Source organism: Podarcis tiliguerta (genome assembly GCF_965153285.1).
Source record: "Podarcis tiliguerta genome assembly, chromosome: 5".
Classification (NCBI taxonomy): Eukaryota; Metazoa; Chordata; class Lepidosauria; order Squamata; family Lacertidae; genus Podarcis; species Podarcis tiliguerta.
Genome location: NC_139538.1, coordinates 74,619,174 through 74,631,021, shown reverse-complemented (window position 1 = coordinate 74,631,021; position 11,848 = coordinate 74,619,174). Strand labels below are relative to the sequence as shown.

Genomic DNA, 11,848 nt, shown 5'->3' with positions numbered 1-11,848 from the left:
AAGAGAGAGAGAGAGAGAGAGAGAGAGAGAGAGAGAGAAGCATTTGCAAATCCTTGATCCAAACTCAACTCTCCTTTCTCGGCTGCTTCCTCCTGCTGCTGCGTGCGTGGTTGCTGCTCCTGCTGCACACACACACGCGCGCGCACACTTCGCTGCCCCCCCCATAGGAGCTGCTTCTCCATCTCTTCTCTGTTGCCTTTTCGCCCAGACTATATTCAGTAGTGAGGCTCTGCAATCACGTGGGTCCTCGGTTTGATGCGGGGGGGGGAGAGGATCGAGTTAGAGGAGGGGGGTGCCTCCGCAGTTTGCTGTTTGCTGGGGCCCGGAGACGCGCGCGCGCACACACACACACGCACACGGAGAGACACACACACACTCTCTCTCTCACACACGCACGCGCACACACACTCACCCACGGAGTGCTCAAGAGCTATTGCTGAAGTCTAAGGCTGGCTGCTTGCTCTACTGCTGCTGTCGCTTGTCGCCTCCTACCAAGCTGGGATCTATCTCTCGACATACATTTTTAAAAACCTCAACCTCGTTCCTCCTCCTTTCTTTTTGCTGTGGCTCCATCGTTGCTGGTGGCTTTTTGGGGGTTGTGCTTTTTTTTTCCTTCCCCCTTTGGGTTTTTTTCCGCCTTGCGCTTTCCGACTTTCAAACCTCAAGCTTGGAAATTACTTAGGTTTTGGGGAGGTTGGGATTTTTTCTATTCCCCCCCCCCCAAAAAAAATCTGGGCATCTTTCCTCTCTCTTTCCTTGCTCTCCACCTCCTTCCCTCTCCCCATCTCGGTGGCTTTTCGCCCCCAATCCGGGCTGATGTGCTGTACGAGGGGTCTGAAATGGAAGTACTGATGCTTTGGTTTTTCCCTTGGATATTTCAATGCGTTACGGTGCGAGCGGACTCCATCATCCACATTGGTAAGGGGAAGAAGCTGGTGTGTGTGTGTGTGTGTGTGTGTGTCCCCGTCCGCGCGTCGTGTGTATATGTGTGTGTGTGTATATGCAGGCTGCAGGGTAAGAGTGGCACATAAGCAATTACTATAAGAGTGAAAGGAGGATCGGGTCTCATTAAGGCGCAATAATAATTCTGATCCAGGAGGGAAGATGGAGAAAGCGAGTTGAACTCTAGCGACGGAAAGAGAGAGGATGGCGAGAGCTCGCGCTCGCTCGCTCTCCCTTCCTCTTCTCTTCCACGCCACCGCAAATAAAAGCCCTCTGAATGCACCTCACTGCAAAGTTAGGGGCGAAATAAGACTGTCCATGGTGAAAGCTGAATTCTCTCTCTAAATCTCCGGAGGCGGTACTGAGGAAGGTTTGCGCTTGCAGTTCCTTTCCTAAGCAAACCCTTTCTGTGGCTTTGGACCTGTTTGCGCCTATATTACTCTCCACTTCCGAGGAGGAGGAGGAAGAGGAAGATGAGGAGGTGGTCACACACACCACCAACCCCCACCTGAAAAGCTCCCCATAGGGAAAACTTTGGAGAGGGACTTTCCTTCTGCCCGGGCAGGTGTGGTTCTCCCAAGCCCGGACTGTGGGAGGCACACAACTGCCACTTTCAAGTTAGCTGGTGTTTTTGCCGGGGGGGTGGGGGAGAGATTGCAGGTGCCAAAAGAACGTAGTGTGGGTGCTCTGTCTGTCTGTCATTGGACTGGATGAGATTTCATTGGTGGATTACTGAGCACCGTGGTTGGGGGTGGGGTGCGGTGGGGGTCTCAAAGGTTGGATCGGGAGAAGAGGAAGCCGGAAAGGGAGACGGGAGATCCGGGGTTCCCTAAAAGGAACTTTGAAGGAGAACGGTGGCTCGTGCCAAAAAGGGGGGAGGGACGGGACTTGCCACTGGCAGACTTTCTTCCTTGAAATTAAATAAAAACAACGGCCAGACTCTGCAGGGATCAGCAGGAAGAAGGAAATGAGTGTGTGTATGAGAGAGAGAGAGAGAGAGAGAGAGAGAGGGAGAGAAGGGAGCTGGGGAGCTTTTGATTCCCAGGGGTCCTGGTGAAGGGAGGCACGGGAAAGCTCCCTAGTGAGAGGCAATGCGATGGAAAAGGCTGGAGAAAAACCCAAGCAAGAGGCTCCAACAAATGATGACATCTTTTTAAAAACTTCGTAGAGATCTTTTTTTTTTTTTTTAAATCAAATCAAATCAGAGGAAAGGTCTCCTCCCCGAAGGCGGGGAGAGGAGAGAGAAAGGAGAAGAGGGGGTGGGGGAGGAGAAGGAAAGGCATGTGGTCAGGCTGGAGGGAGAAAGAGGGCTGCGAAATGCTTTCGGGTCCGCTCGGTGGTGGCTGATGGTAAACTCGTCCTTCTCTGCTACCCCGCGTGCTCCTCTCCCGATGCCTTAAGCAGGAGGCTGGCGAGAGCAGGCCAAACAGCATTGCGGATCCCTTAAAAAAGATCGATTGGGGAGGGGAGGAGGGAGTCTGCTGTGCTACAGCTAGGTTTGGAAAGACTTTAGAGTTCTTCCCCATCACCCCAACCCCGAAGAGAGAGCGGCTAAACTTTAACTTCAGCTGCGTGAAGAAACCGGCTCAGGATGGGCGACTCTTGGTGTCGGATTTCAGAGGGGCGCACAAAGCTAGGCACCTGCAGAGAAAGTATCCCCCCAAATCTCCCTGTACCTGTGGATGAAGGATTCTGTTCTAGTCAGATCTCAGCCCTGCCCCCTTAGTCTCTCAACCACCTGCCTCCCGCTCAAGTGGCGGGCGGGAAGAGGAGGCTGCGAGCAAGGATGATGGCTTCTCCAGGTTGAAGAGCGAAGCTGAACTTCGCTTTGGAATTTTGCGCACGGTGTGAGCATCTGGTTGGCATTTAAAGGGGCAGGAGAGACGTGAATAATAAGTTAGAGAGGCGGGCCGTGGAGGTGGGTGGCGTGTGAGGATGAGCAGAATAATATGCTTAGGCTATTTTTTTTAAAAAAAACAAAATACATAACAGAGTAGAAAAACAACCCACCACTATATATTTACCTCTCTCCTCTCTCTTCACGCTCAAAGCAGGGGTATATTATGTAAGGCTTATCGCCAGATGTTTTCCTGCTAGCTGCATAACCAAGGCTCTGAAATTAAAAGCTTTCAGGTTACTGAACACAAAGCTCAGATCTCCGTTAATATGGAGCGATGCGCAGGAGGGAAGTGACGGGCAGCCCTAAGAACAGAAGGGGGGGGGCACCCATTCCGGAGGCTGACGCGTAGGTGTTGTATTGTCCTACCTTTTTGCGGATAAAACTTTTAGGAAGCCTCTCCTCCGCCTCCCCCACCCCGCGTGTCTACATCTATATAAATCAACACAGGCTAAAATCCCAAGAGCCGAGTGGAACCCCAAGCTCACGCTGCTTATAAATTGAACTGTACAGTCCGCAGGCTCCCGAGCTCGCCCACTGGCTGAAGCTGAGCAGGTCTGCGTCTGGTCAGCGCCCGGTTGGGCAGCCCCCTGGGCACCGCAGCCACGCAGCCTTGGCTCTCGAAAAAGCAGAACATAATATATTTGCAAGCAAACGAACAAGAAATGTGGTTGCCCTCTGCCACAGGGCTTCATAACCGGAAAAAATCTAATTGATCCCCACAACCCCTGAGCAAGGGAAGAGGAGAAGGTTCCCATCGCAGGCGCTCCTCTCTGCCTTGGGAATAAGGACTCTTTAGCTGCCCGTGGTGTCACAGAGGACTTGCCCTTGGTGAATATAAGGCACAAGGGAGCGGGAAGCTCTCCTGCGAAGCCGTGGCCTGGCCCGCAGAAACGCTTCCAGGAAGGCCCCGGGCATGTCCTCTGCCCCACACATCCCTCCTTCAAGGCAAGTACAGGACAGCAGCTAGGATGGTCCGGCCTTGTCATTTTTATTGAGTGGAGCTCAGCTGAGCAAACTTCCAGAGCTCAGTCGCGCGAGTTCCTCTTTAGCTCTCCTGTTGTAACAGCAGGGCTACGAGCGAGCGGCTTCCTGCCCTTTCAATGCATGCTAGTTCAGGGTGAACGCAAAAACCTGCTTTTTATCGTTGCAGGCCAAGTGGTCCACTTAAGCCAGTGTTGTCCACACGGACGGGCAGCAACTCTCCAGGTCTTTAGGCAGCCGACTCCCGCAGCTCTGCCTGGAGAGGCCGGGGATTGAACCCGGCACCTTCTGCGCGCAAAACTGATGCTCCTGACCCCAGCCCGCACCTCTAGCTGTGTGAATCTGGGACAGGCTTGCGCACTTGTTGCAGGAGAAAAAAAGGCCAGTTCGGGGTGTGTGGCTCCGTCACGAAGCAGTCAGTGGGCACGACCCCTTTTTGAGTAGGCTTAAATCACCCCGCGGTTTAGGAGATTGGGAAGTATATGTGCATGGAAAGTTGAGGGACGAGCGTGGATGAAGTAGCCTTCGGAGTGGAAAGCCTTTCTGGGTTCACCTTCACGCCACTGGCACGGCCTTTCCTTCCCATGTGCTGGTAATGGGGATGATGGTTTATTTGTCCTCCACCCCCAACAGGTGCCATATTTGAAGGCAACTCGGCCAAGGACGACGAGATCTTCAAGCAGGCGGTGGCGGACTTGAGCCTCAACGATGACATCTTGCAGAGCGAGAAAATCACGTACACGATCAAACTCATAGAAGCCAACAACCCCTTCCACGCCGTCCAGGAAGGTAAGGGCGACCGCGAAGGAGAGAAGAGGGGCTCGCGACGCGTTGGCCTCCAGTGCGCCCCTGGAACTTGGAGAGGGCGCGGGAGATCCACTCAGGCTGGGTTGCTCTCTCCCTAGAGGCGCTATATAGACGGCGGGGGCAGCAGGAGGAGATCTGGGCAGTTGTCGATCTCTTGCCCCGCCTTGCCTTTAGCTGTTGCTATGCCCGGAGAGCTTTTGCCTTTCTCGCCGATCTCTCCTTTTGCGCGCGGAATTCATGGAGGGCGCTTTGCCTAGCCAAGCCTGCAGTTCCCACGCGCCCGCCCCCCTTTCTCTCTCTGTCTCTGGGAGGGGCTTCGACCCCCACCCGAGGGTAGGAGGGGGGAAGGGAGCAGGCAGCTGCCTGGCAGGGCCTGTGGCACAAAGCGGACGTTGTTTGCCGGCCGAGGTTGTGTGTGCGTGCGTGCGGTTTCTTTGCTGCGCGGCCTGGCTGAAAACTTTCCTTTCGGCCAAAGGTTGGCGCTGTTTGCCAAGGAAAAAAGCAAGCGGGGAGCGAATGAAAGCTGCAGGAGGTGTTTTGGGCGCCTTGGAGAGGCGAGCATCCTCTGGCCTCGCTTGAAGCGCTGGCTGGAGGAGTTGGTCGCTGGTTTGGAAGCTCTGAAACGAAGTGAAAGGATAAATCAGTGCAGCGCTGTCGGGCGCAGACGCGCCAGCTGCCTAAAGAAATCCGAGGCTCTCTGTGTGCGGCTGTGTGGTTGTGAGTGTGTGTATACACACAGGCATATTGGAAAGGCCTGCAAGCCAGATCCTTGGAAACCTATAATCCTGGTGGGTTTCTAGTGTGCTAGAATGGAAGTGGATGAAGGGAGGGTGGTTTCTTAAAGTGGAGAAAAGGATCGAGGAACATGAAATATTCCTGTGTGGATGAAAGAGGAACATCTTTAGATATTGATATATTGCCTGTGGAAAGAGGCAGGGCAACAGGTGGATTAATTTGTGCCGGTAACTGGAGACTTCCAAGGTCCTTCAAAAGGAAGTTGCTGCCTTTAAGGCAGGTGTGGCACAGCTGTGGCTTTCCAGATGTGGCTGGACTCCAACTCCCATCAGTCCTGGCCAGCATAGCCAATGGCCAGGGATGAGAGGAGTTGTGTTCTAGCAGTCTCTAGGCAGGACTGCAGCTTCTCCACCTTTAAGAATACCAATGATAAAAAAACATTATAACCCTATTCACTCCATTATACAAAGTGAGACTTGCCTGTGTGAGTAAACATGCATATGATCTGCCATGCACAAGTCTTTTTCCTGGTTGCAAAGGATTGGTTCTGTGTCTTTTGAAGAAGGAAGGGCAGGATTGGTAGCTTAGAGGGAGAGAAATGCTGAAATTGAAGGTGTAGGAAATGGGAGCAGCATGAAGTGCTTTGCAGGGTGATGGGTTTGATGCTGTGTGGATGAAATGGCCCGTGGCTTCTGCAAGCAAAGTCCCTAATCAGTTTGTTAACCATCAAGGTGTTTGTGAGATTCTTTGCTGTTTCTTGCTACCCTCACCCTTTTAAATACTGTATTCCAGATGATGTGAGAAAGTGTTATGGTGTGGTATTTTTTCCGGTGTTTTGCAGCATCTCTACTCTTCTGTTTAGCCTTGGCCTATGGAGAGTCTATCCCTGCAGCAGGCAACCGAGGATAGGTGTGTGTTTGGCTATGCCGTGAACAAAACATGTTGATCCGATGTTCTGAACTGCTGCCAGAGCTATTTAAAAAAGAAAGAACAGGGACAGGGAGGTGGGAGGAGGGCAACTAAACAGCAGCTTTGTGATCTGAACATTTCCTCCAACCCTGGTCTTGTTTTGTGGCACCTGTCAATCTACCATCCTGTTGGCAAGGGGACAGGAGACCCAAAGGGAAATATTAATTGGATAAGCACAAAGAAGAGCTGTTTCAGGACTCTTGTGTCCTACCCATCCCGGATGTGCTTTTTACAGCAATAAATAGAATACATTGTACGTGATCAGGAGTCGCATGTAGGAATTATCACCTAGTGTGGTGTTTCCTGAAGGGTTTTATTTTGAAAGGAGACTGACTTGCATGAAAGGAATGAATGAATGGTCGTTTTAGAAAGAGAGGGGATGTAAATGCAGGGAGAAAAGCACACTGCATCTAGATTTTTCTTGAGCCTGACCTGTGAGATCAGGCTTAGTTACTTGAAATGCACAACCGTCACAGCATCTTTCTGTTGTAGCTACAAATAAAGCAGCATGGAAAACATGTGATAACCCGAATCTCTCCAAGTCTTGGTTCTGATCAACTGGTCAGCCGAGATGATGGAGGCAGGCAAATTGCCAACCGATATTATGTACAAATGCATTTTATTTGTGTGTTCTTGCCATGCAGCCAGTAATTCCATACAGACTTAAAGATGGTTCAGATAGGCCAGCTTAAATGACAGTCTGCAAACTATCCTCAGATTCATAAGGTTAACACAGTAGCTGGGCAGGTAAAGGAGTTCAAATCACAGAAGAAAACATTCTAGATCCTGCCTCAGGTTAGGAATGTTATGTGGGGGGAGTTTGGTAAAGAAGTCAAGACTGGTTACTGGATGCGTTACTTCAGCAGCTGTGAAGCAGTTCTCCAGAAAATGAAAGCTATTTATATGCCTTACCAATATTACTGTTCTCCCCCCTCCCCTGAACGATGAATCATTAAGCCTTTCTTACCATGCACTGGAAATAGTTATTTCACCCCCCCTTGTCAAAATTCATGCATGCTTGTATGGGTTCTTGTTGGCTCAGCACATTTTTTTCTGGATCGTTCCCATCAAAACTCACCTCAGTTACTTGCACTTATTATAGCATATTATATTTAAATTGCTCTTTTTACTAGTGCTTTGTGCTCTCTTGGGTGTTTCTGTTCTACTTGGGGCAGCCTTTCACTTTCCACGAGATGCCGAGTTACTGGGGAAGACAACGTTTTATTTTCGTGTTGACATCAGTTTTTGCCCATAGCAAGATTGCAAGGCTCAAGGAAGGTTCAAGAGAAAATTACTTCACTGTGCTTGCGCAGCACAATCCTGTGCAAATTTACTTGGAAGTAAGTCATGCTGTGTTCAATGGGACTTATTCCCAAGTAAGTGTTTCTTGCAGAGATCGGGAACCTGTGACCCTCCCAGGTGTTGTTGGACTCAAACCCCCATCAACACCTGCCAACATGGCCAACGGTCAGGGATGATGGGGACTGCAGTTCCAACCTTGCATGGCTGTGTTCACAACATGGAGGGCTGCAGATTTTGCATCCCTGCTTTAGATCATTGCTGCCTTAATGTATGACAGTGCAGCAGCGGCAGCAAGCGATGCGACATCTGAGTTGTGTGTGTGTGTGCTTCCTATTGCATTATCTTGCACTTGAAACTAGCAGAGAATAGGGGAGTTGATTATTGTCAAAAGTTTTAGCGTACAATCAGATCTTCATAAAGCTACAAAGGATCAGTGGCCTATTTTGCAGCTGATTCATATTCATGGAAGTAACAGCAGTTGGATAGCTGAAATAGCATTTTGAACAGTGTCTCCTCGCACACCTTACAGCATCTCCTTCCCTGGTTTGATTGCATTTGGGATTTAAAATACGACACCCAGGCAGAGAACGGAAGCATTTGAAGCACAGAAGACTTGTATTTTCTTCCTTTGCGTGGCGTGCATCCAGACACAGATATATGTATATAAAATTTGTGGTGTTTCAGTTCTATATCGGATGAAGAAGCTGTGACAAAGCTAATGTATGAGGCATACTCTGGAGAGTCCAGGGAAGAGTCTAGTCATATTTTAATCTGTTTTGGTACAGCTCATTAGGCATTGCAAAATTTTCTGCAAGACCCTGATAGGTGTTGTTTTAAACTGTCCACTCATGGGCAGTAGGCCTCTAAATTTAGAATCTCTCCCTAAGCAGAAGCTGATAAGCTGGAGGGCAGATGGGATGCTGGATAAATGTTACAATTCTACTTAAGAACTACCTCTTTTGGAGAAGTTAATATGTGCTTCTCTCTCCTGGGGAGGACGACAGAGTGATCAGCTGTTCACTCAAGGGGTGTCAGAACTTTGACACGATGGGTGAGTGAAGATGATAGTGGTAGCTCTATCTTGATTTCCAGGCTTCTTGTTGGTGTTAGACAGACGGTTGTCTTTCTCCCCCCATCGTTTTAATTTTCTTTTCTTTTCTGTTATACAGTGTGCTGACAGAATGATGCATGGATGAGCCAGGAGCCATACCATTGCTCTGTAGTATCGTTTTGGATTGCATTCTGCTGTCACTCTTACCGTTTGTTATCTTAGTGCTGTTGGTTTTTTTCCAAGATGCTCTGCTTGTTTTCCATGCAACTTTGCTAAGAGCTGTCAAAATGAAAGAAAAGATGAAGCAAATCAACTGACCTGCTCTGTGAGGACGGTGCTATGGCAGCTGCACTAAGGCCCTAAGGTGTAAAATGTTTTGTTTTGATGCTCCGTGCTTTCGTGAGCAGCGCTATATAGCAAACATTAGCGTAGCTGCAGAAGCATTTATGGTCTGTTCCTATGGTGATTTGTGCCAACAAACACCTTCGAGTAGGTATTCAACATAGCCTAATCTGCGTGTTGCCTGAATAGTATGGATGCTGTCTAGCCATGGTTGATGCTCCTTTACAGTATATATAGTCATGGGCGTAGCCTATGGTTACCAGATGTCGCCGTTTCCCAGGGACAGTCCCCGGATTTACAAATCTGTCCCCGTACAAAATCCGTCCCTGGATTTCATTTAATGTCCCTGGATTTATATTTTAAGTGTTGTAGATTTATCAGTAGGGAATGAATGTTGTGTGATTGGTTCAACGGCACAAGACACATCATAGGGACTTCCGGTGAGGCAAAATGGTGGGTGCCACAGCAGCGGGCCGCTCCTGAAGCCAGCCAGAGCCAACTGTGCTTCCAGTCTGGCTCTGGGCTGCTGAGATTGCTGCTGCCGCTGCTGAGAGGGAACCAGGGATGCCCGGCACATCAACAGGGGGAACCGCTGACACCCCCCACAACCCAAATTGAGCCAGGAGTAAGAGCGCCCAACCGACTGTCCAGTGGTGCTCTGGGGCCAGTAAAAACCCTGGAGCTGATGCAGGGAGAAGGAGGAGAGGAGAAGGAAGAGAGAGAAAGAGGAAGGAGAGAAAAGAGGGGAGCCCTGAGCTTGCTGCACCGCTGCTGCCACTGAGGAGGAGAGGTAGGAGAGCACCAGGAGGGCAAGGACATGTGGCCGAGCCCAGGCTCGACCCAAGCCTACTCCACGGTGGCTAATGCTCCAAGAGGGCAAGCTAGGGCCCAGTGGAAGGCCACGCAAAGAGACCACAGAAGAGAAGTTATTACTTCTTTTTAAATTAAATAAATATTTTAAAAATAACTCCCCCCCCCCTCTTTTCAAAAAGAAAGTTTCCCCAGATTCTTTGATAAAAGTCTGGTAACCTTAGTGTAGCCAGGATTTTTGTTGGGGGGTGGAGCAGGACTTGGTTGGGGAGGCAGGACTTTTTTGGGGGGAGGGGGCACAGAAACGATGTGATTTGTCAGTTAGTTAAGTAATTCTATTATTTTACTTGATCTAGGCAGGGCAGCTTCCCCCTTGCCCCCTCCCAGCTACACTCATGTATATAATAGTCATGTCAGTGCTGCCAGTCACCATTGGCTAGGCAGGGCCTATGGCTGTGGAAACCTCCTGTGTGATCCGTCCCTCACCTTTGCAGAGCATTATGGGATGCAACCACAGAGCAGTCACATGGCTCTCTGGGAAGCCTGTGAATTCGTCCTATGATGCCACACCAGTGCTGGAGAGACGTCGCTCAAGAGCTGTAGACAGCGATATTAACGATTGAGGTGCCCAGGGTACCAGTGTTCCTCCCTTTAGAGAAGGTCAAGTAAGAAGTGAGGCAAGCTGAACCTTGGCTGTGGCTATGGTTGTCCATCAGTCAACAGGTATTTGTGCTCTTGCACAGCTGAGGATCTTGCAAGTAGTGGACTGTATCCACATTTATTCACAAGTGTATGTCTCCATGTCTCTTTTCACTCAGCTCTAAAATAAAAACCACCCGTCAAGATTCTAGCGCAGAGAGAGGATTTCCTGCAGTACCTTTGTGCCCAGGTGGAATACTAGCTGCTTCTAGCTAAGGTCTCACACCCCTGTAGCTAAGCAAACCCTGAGAACGCATGAGATCACCCATAAAGAATGTACGTCTATATTTTTTGGAGGTCCTGTCAGGTGTTATTCTGTCCATGAATGTGAATCAAGTTACATGAGAGAAATGACTATATAGTAAATTGTCAAACAATATTTATAAGATAAGAAAATATAGTATGAAAGCATGGAACACATGCAAAAATGCAACAGTGGTAGCTGTAATAAGCAAAAAACAAAATAAGACAGCTTTCTAAGGATCCTTGAGGATCATACTTAAATGATCTCCCTCAGCTTGTCCCAAAGGAGGAGGAAAAGGCAGCCATAATAATGTAAGGCAGCATTTCCCAACCTTGGGCCTCCAGCTGTTTTTGGACTAGAACTCCCATAATCCTCAGCTAGCAAGACCAGTGGTCAGGGATGATGGGAATTGTAGTTCGAAAACAGCTGGAGGCCCAAGGTTGGGAAACACTGATGTAAGGGACTGAGATGTCATAAGCCTTCCCAGATCTTCTTCTCTAAACTGGTTCTAATATTTACACCCTTTAAACTCTCATAGGTCAGCAATAATCCCCAATAAAAAAATAATAATTGGGGGGGGGGATCATCGCTCTTATGCACCATATATTTAAAGCACTATTACACCACTTTGGGCTTCCCCCAAAGAATCCTGGGAACTATAGTTGCCCCCAAGCGGCTGAGAGTTGTAAGGAGATCCCAATTACCCTCACAGAGCTCTACAATTCCCAGAGTTCCCCAGGAAGAAGGATTGGTTGTTAAACCAATCTGGGAACTGTAGTGTTGTGAGGGGCATCCTAAGTATATATAAAGCCTAAGGGTAGACAGAGGTGGCATGTAAAATAGCAGCACATTTTAAAGAGTGCTCTCATCTGCTTCCCTTTCTATTGAGCTCATAGAGTGTGGACAGCGAAAAACCACCAAAGGAATAGAAATAGACACAGGGGTGTTTGAGCCATTGAGAGAGAATGGAGAATATGAGACCATTATTTACATTTATCATTCCCTTCCTCCACCTCTGTTTTGAGCCCTTCTAGAGTTACTGATCACTGTTGTATTCTAAAAGAGA

At 49.1% G+C, this 11,848-nt stretch overlaps 1 protein-coding gene across 6 annotated transcripts in view; it reads left to right on the top strand.

Annotated features, from left to right (window-relative positions):
* The first annotated feature begins 333 nt into the window (after positions 1–333).
* Positions 334–11,848, top strand: part of GRID1 (glutamate ionotropic receptor delta type subunit 1) — a 696,635-nt gene continuing 685,120 nt past the window's right edge. For 2 of the 6 annotated variants that reach the window (XM_083439934.1, XM_083439933.1), the window contains exons 1-2: positions 334–918; positions 4,457–4,612. In XM_083439934.1, the coding sequence (XP_083296060.1) occupies positions 840–918; positions 4,457–4,612 (235 nt within the window). In that variant the 5' untranslated portion in view covers positions 334–839. The remainder of the gene's footprint in view (positions 919–4,456; positions 4,613–11,848) is intronic. The other 4 variants (XM_083439937.1, XM_083439938.1, XM_083439935.1 and 1 more) reach the window with 3 other exon arrangements.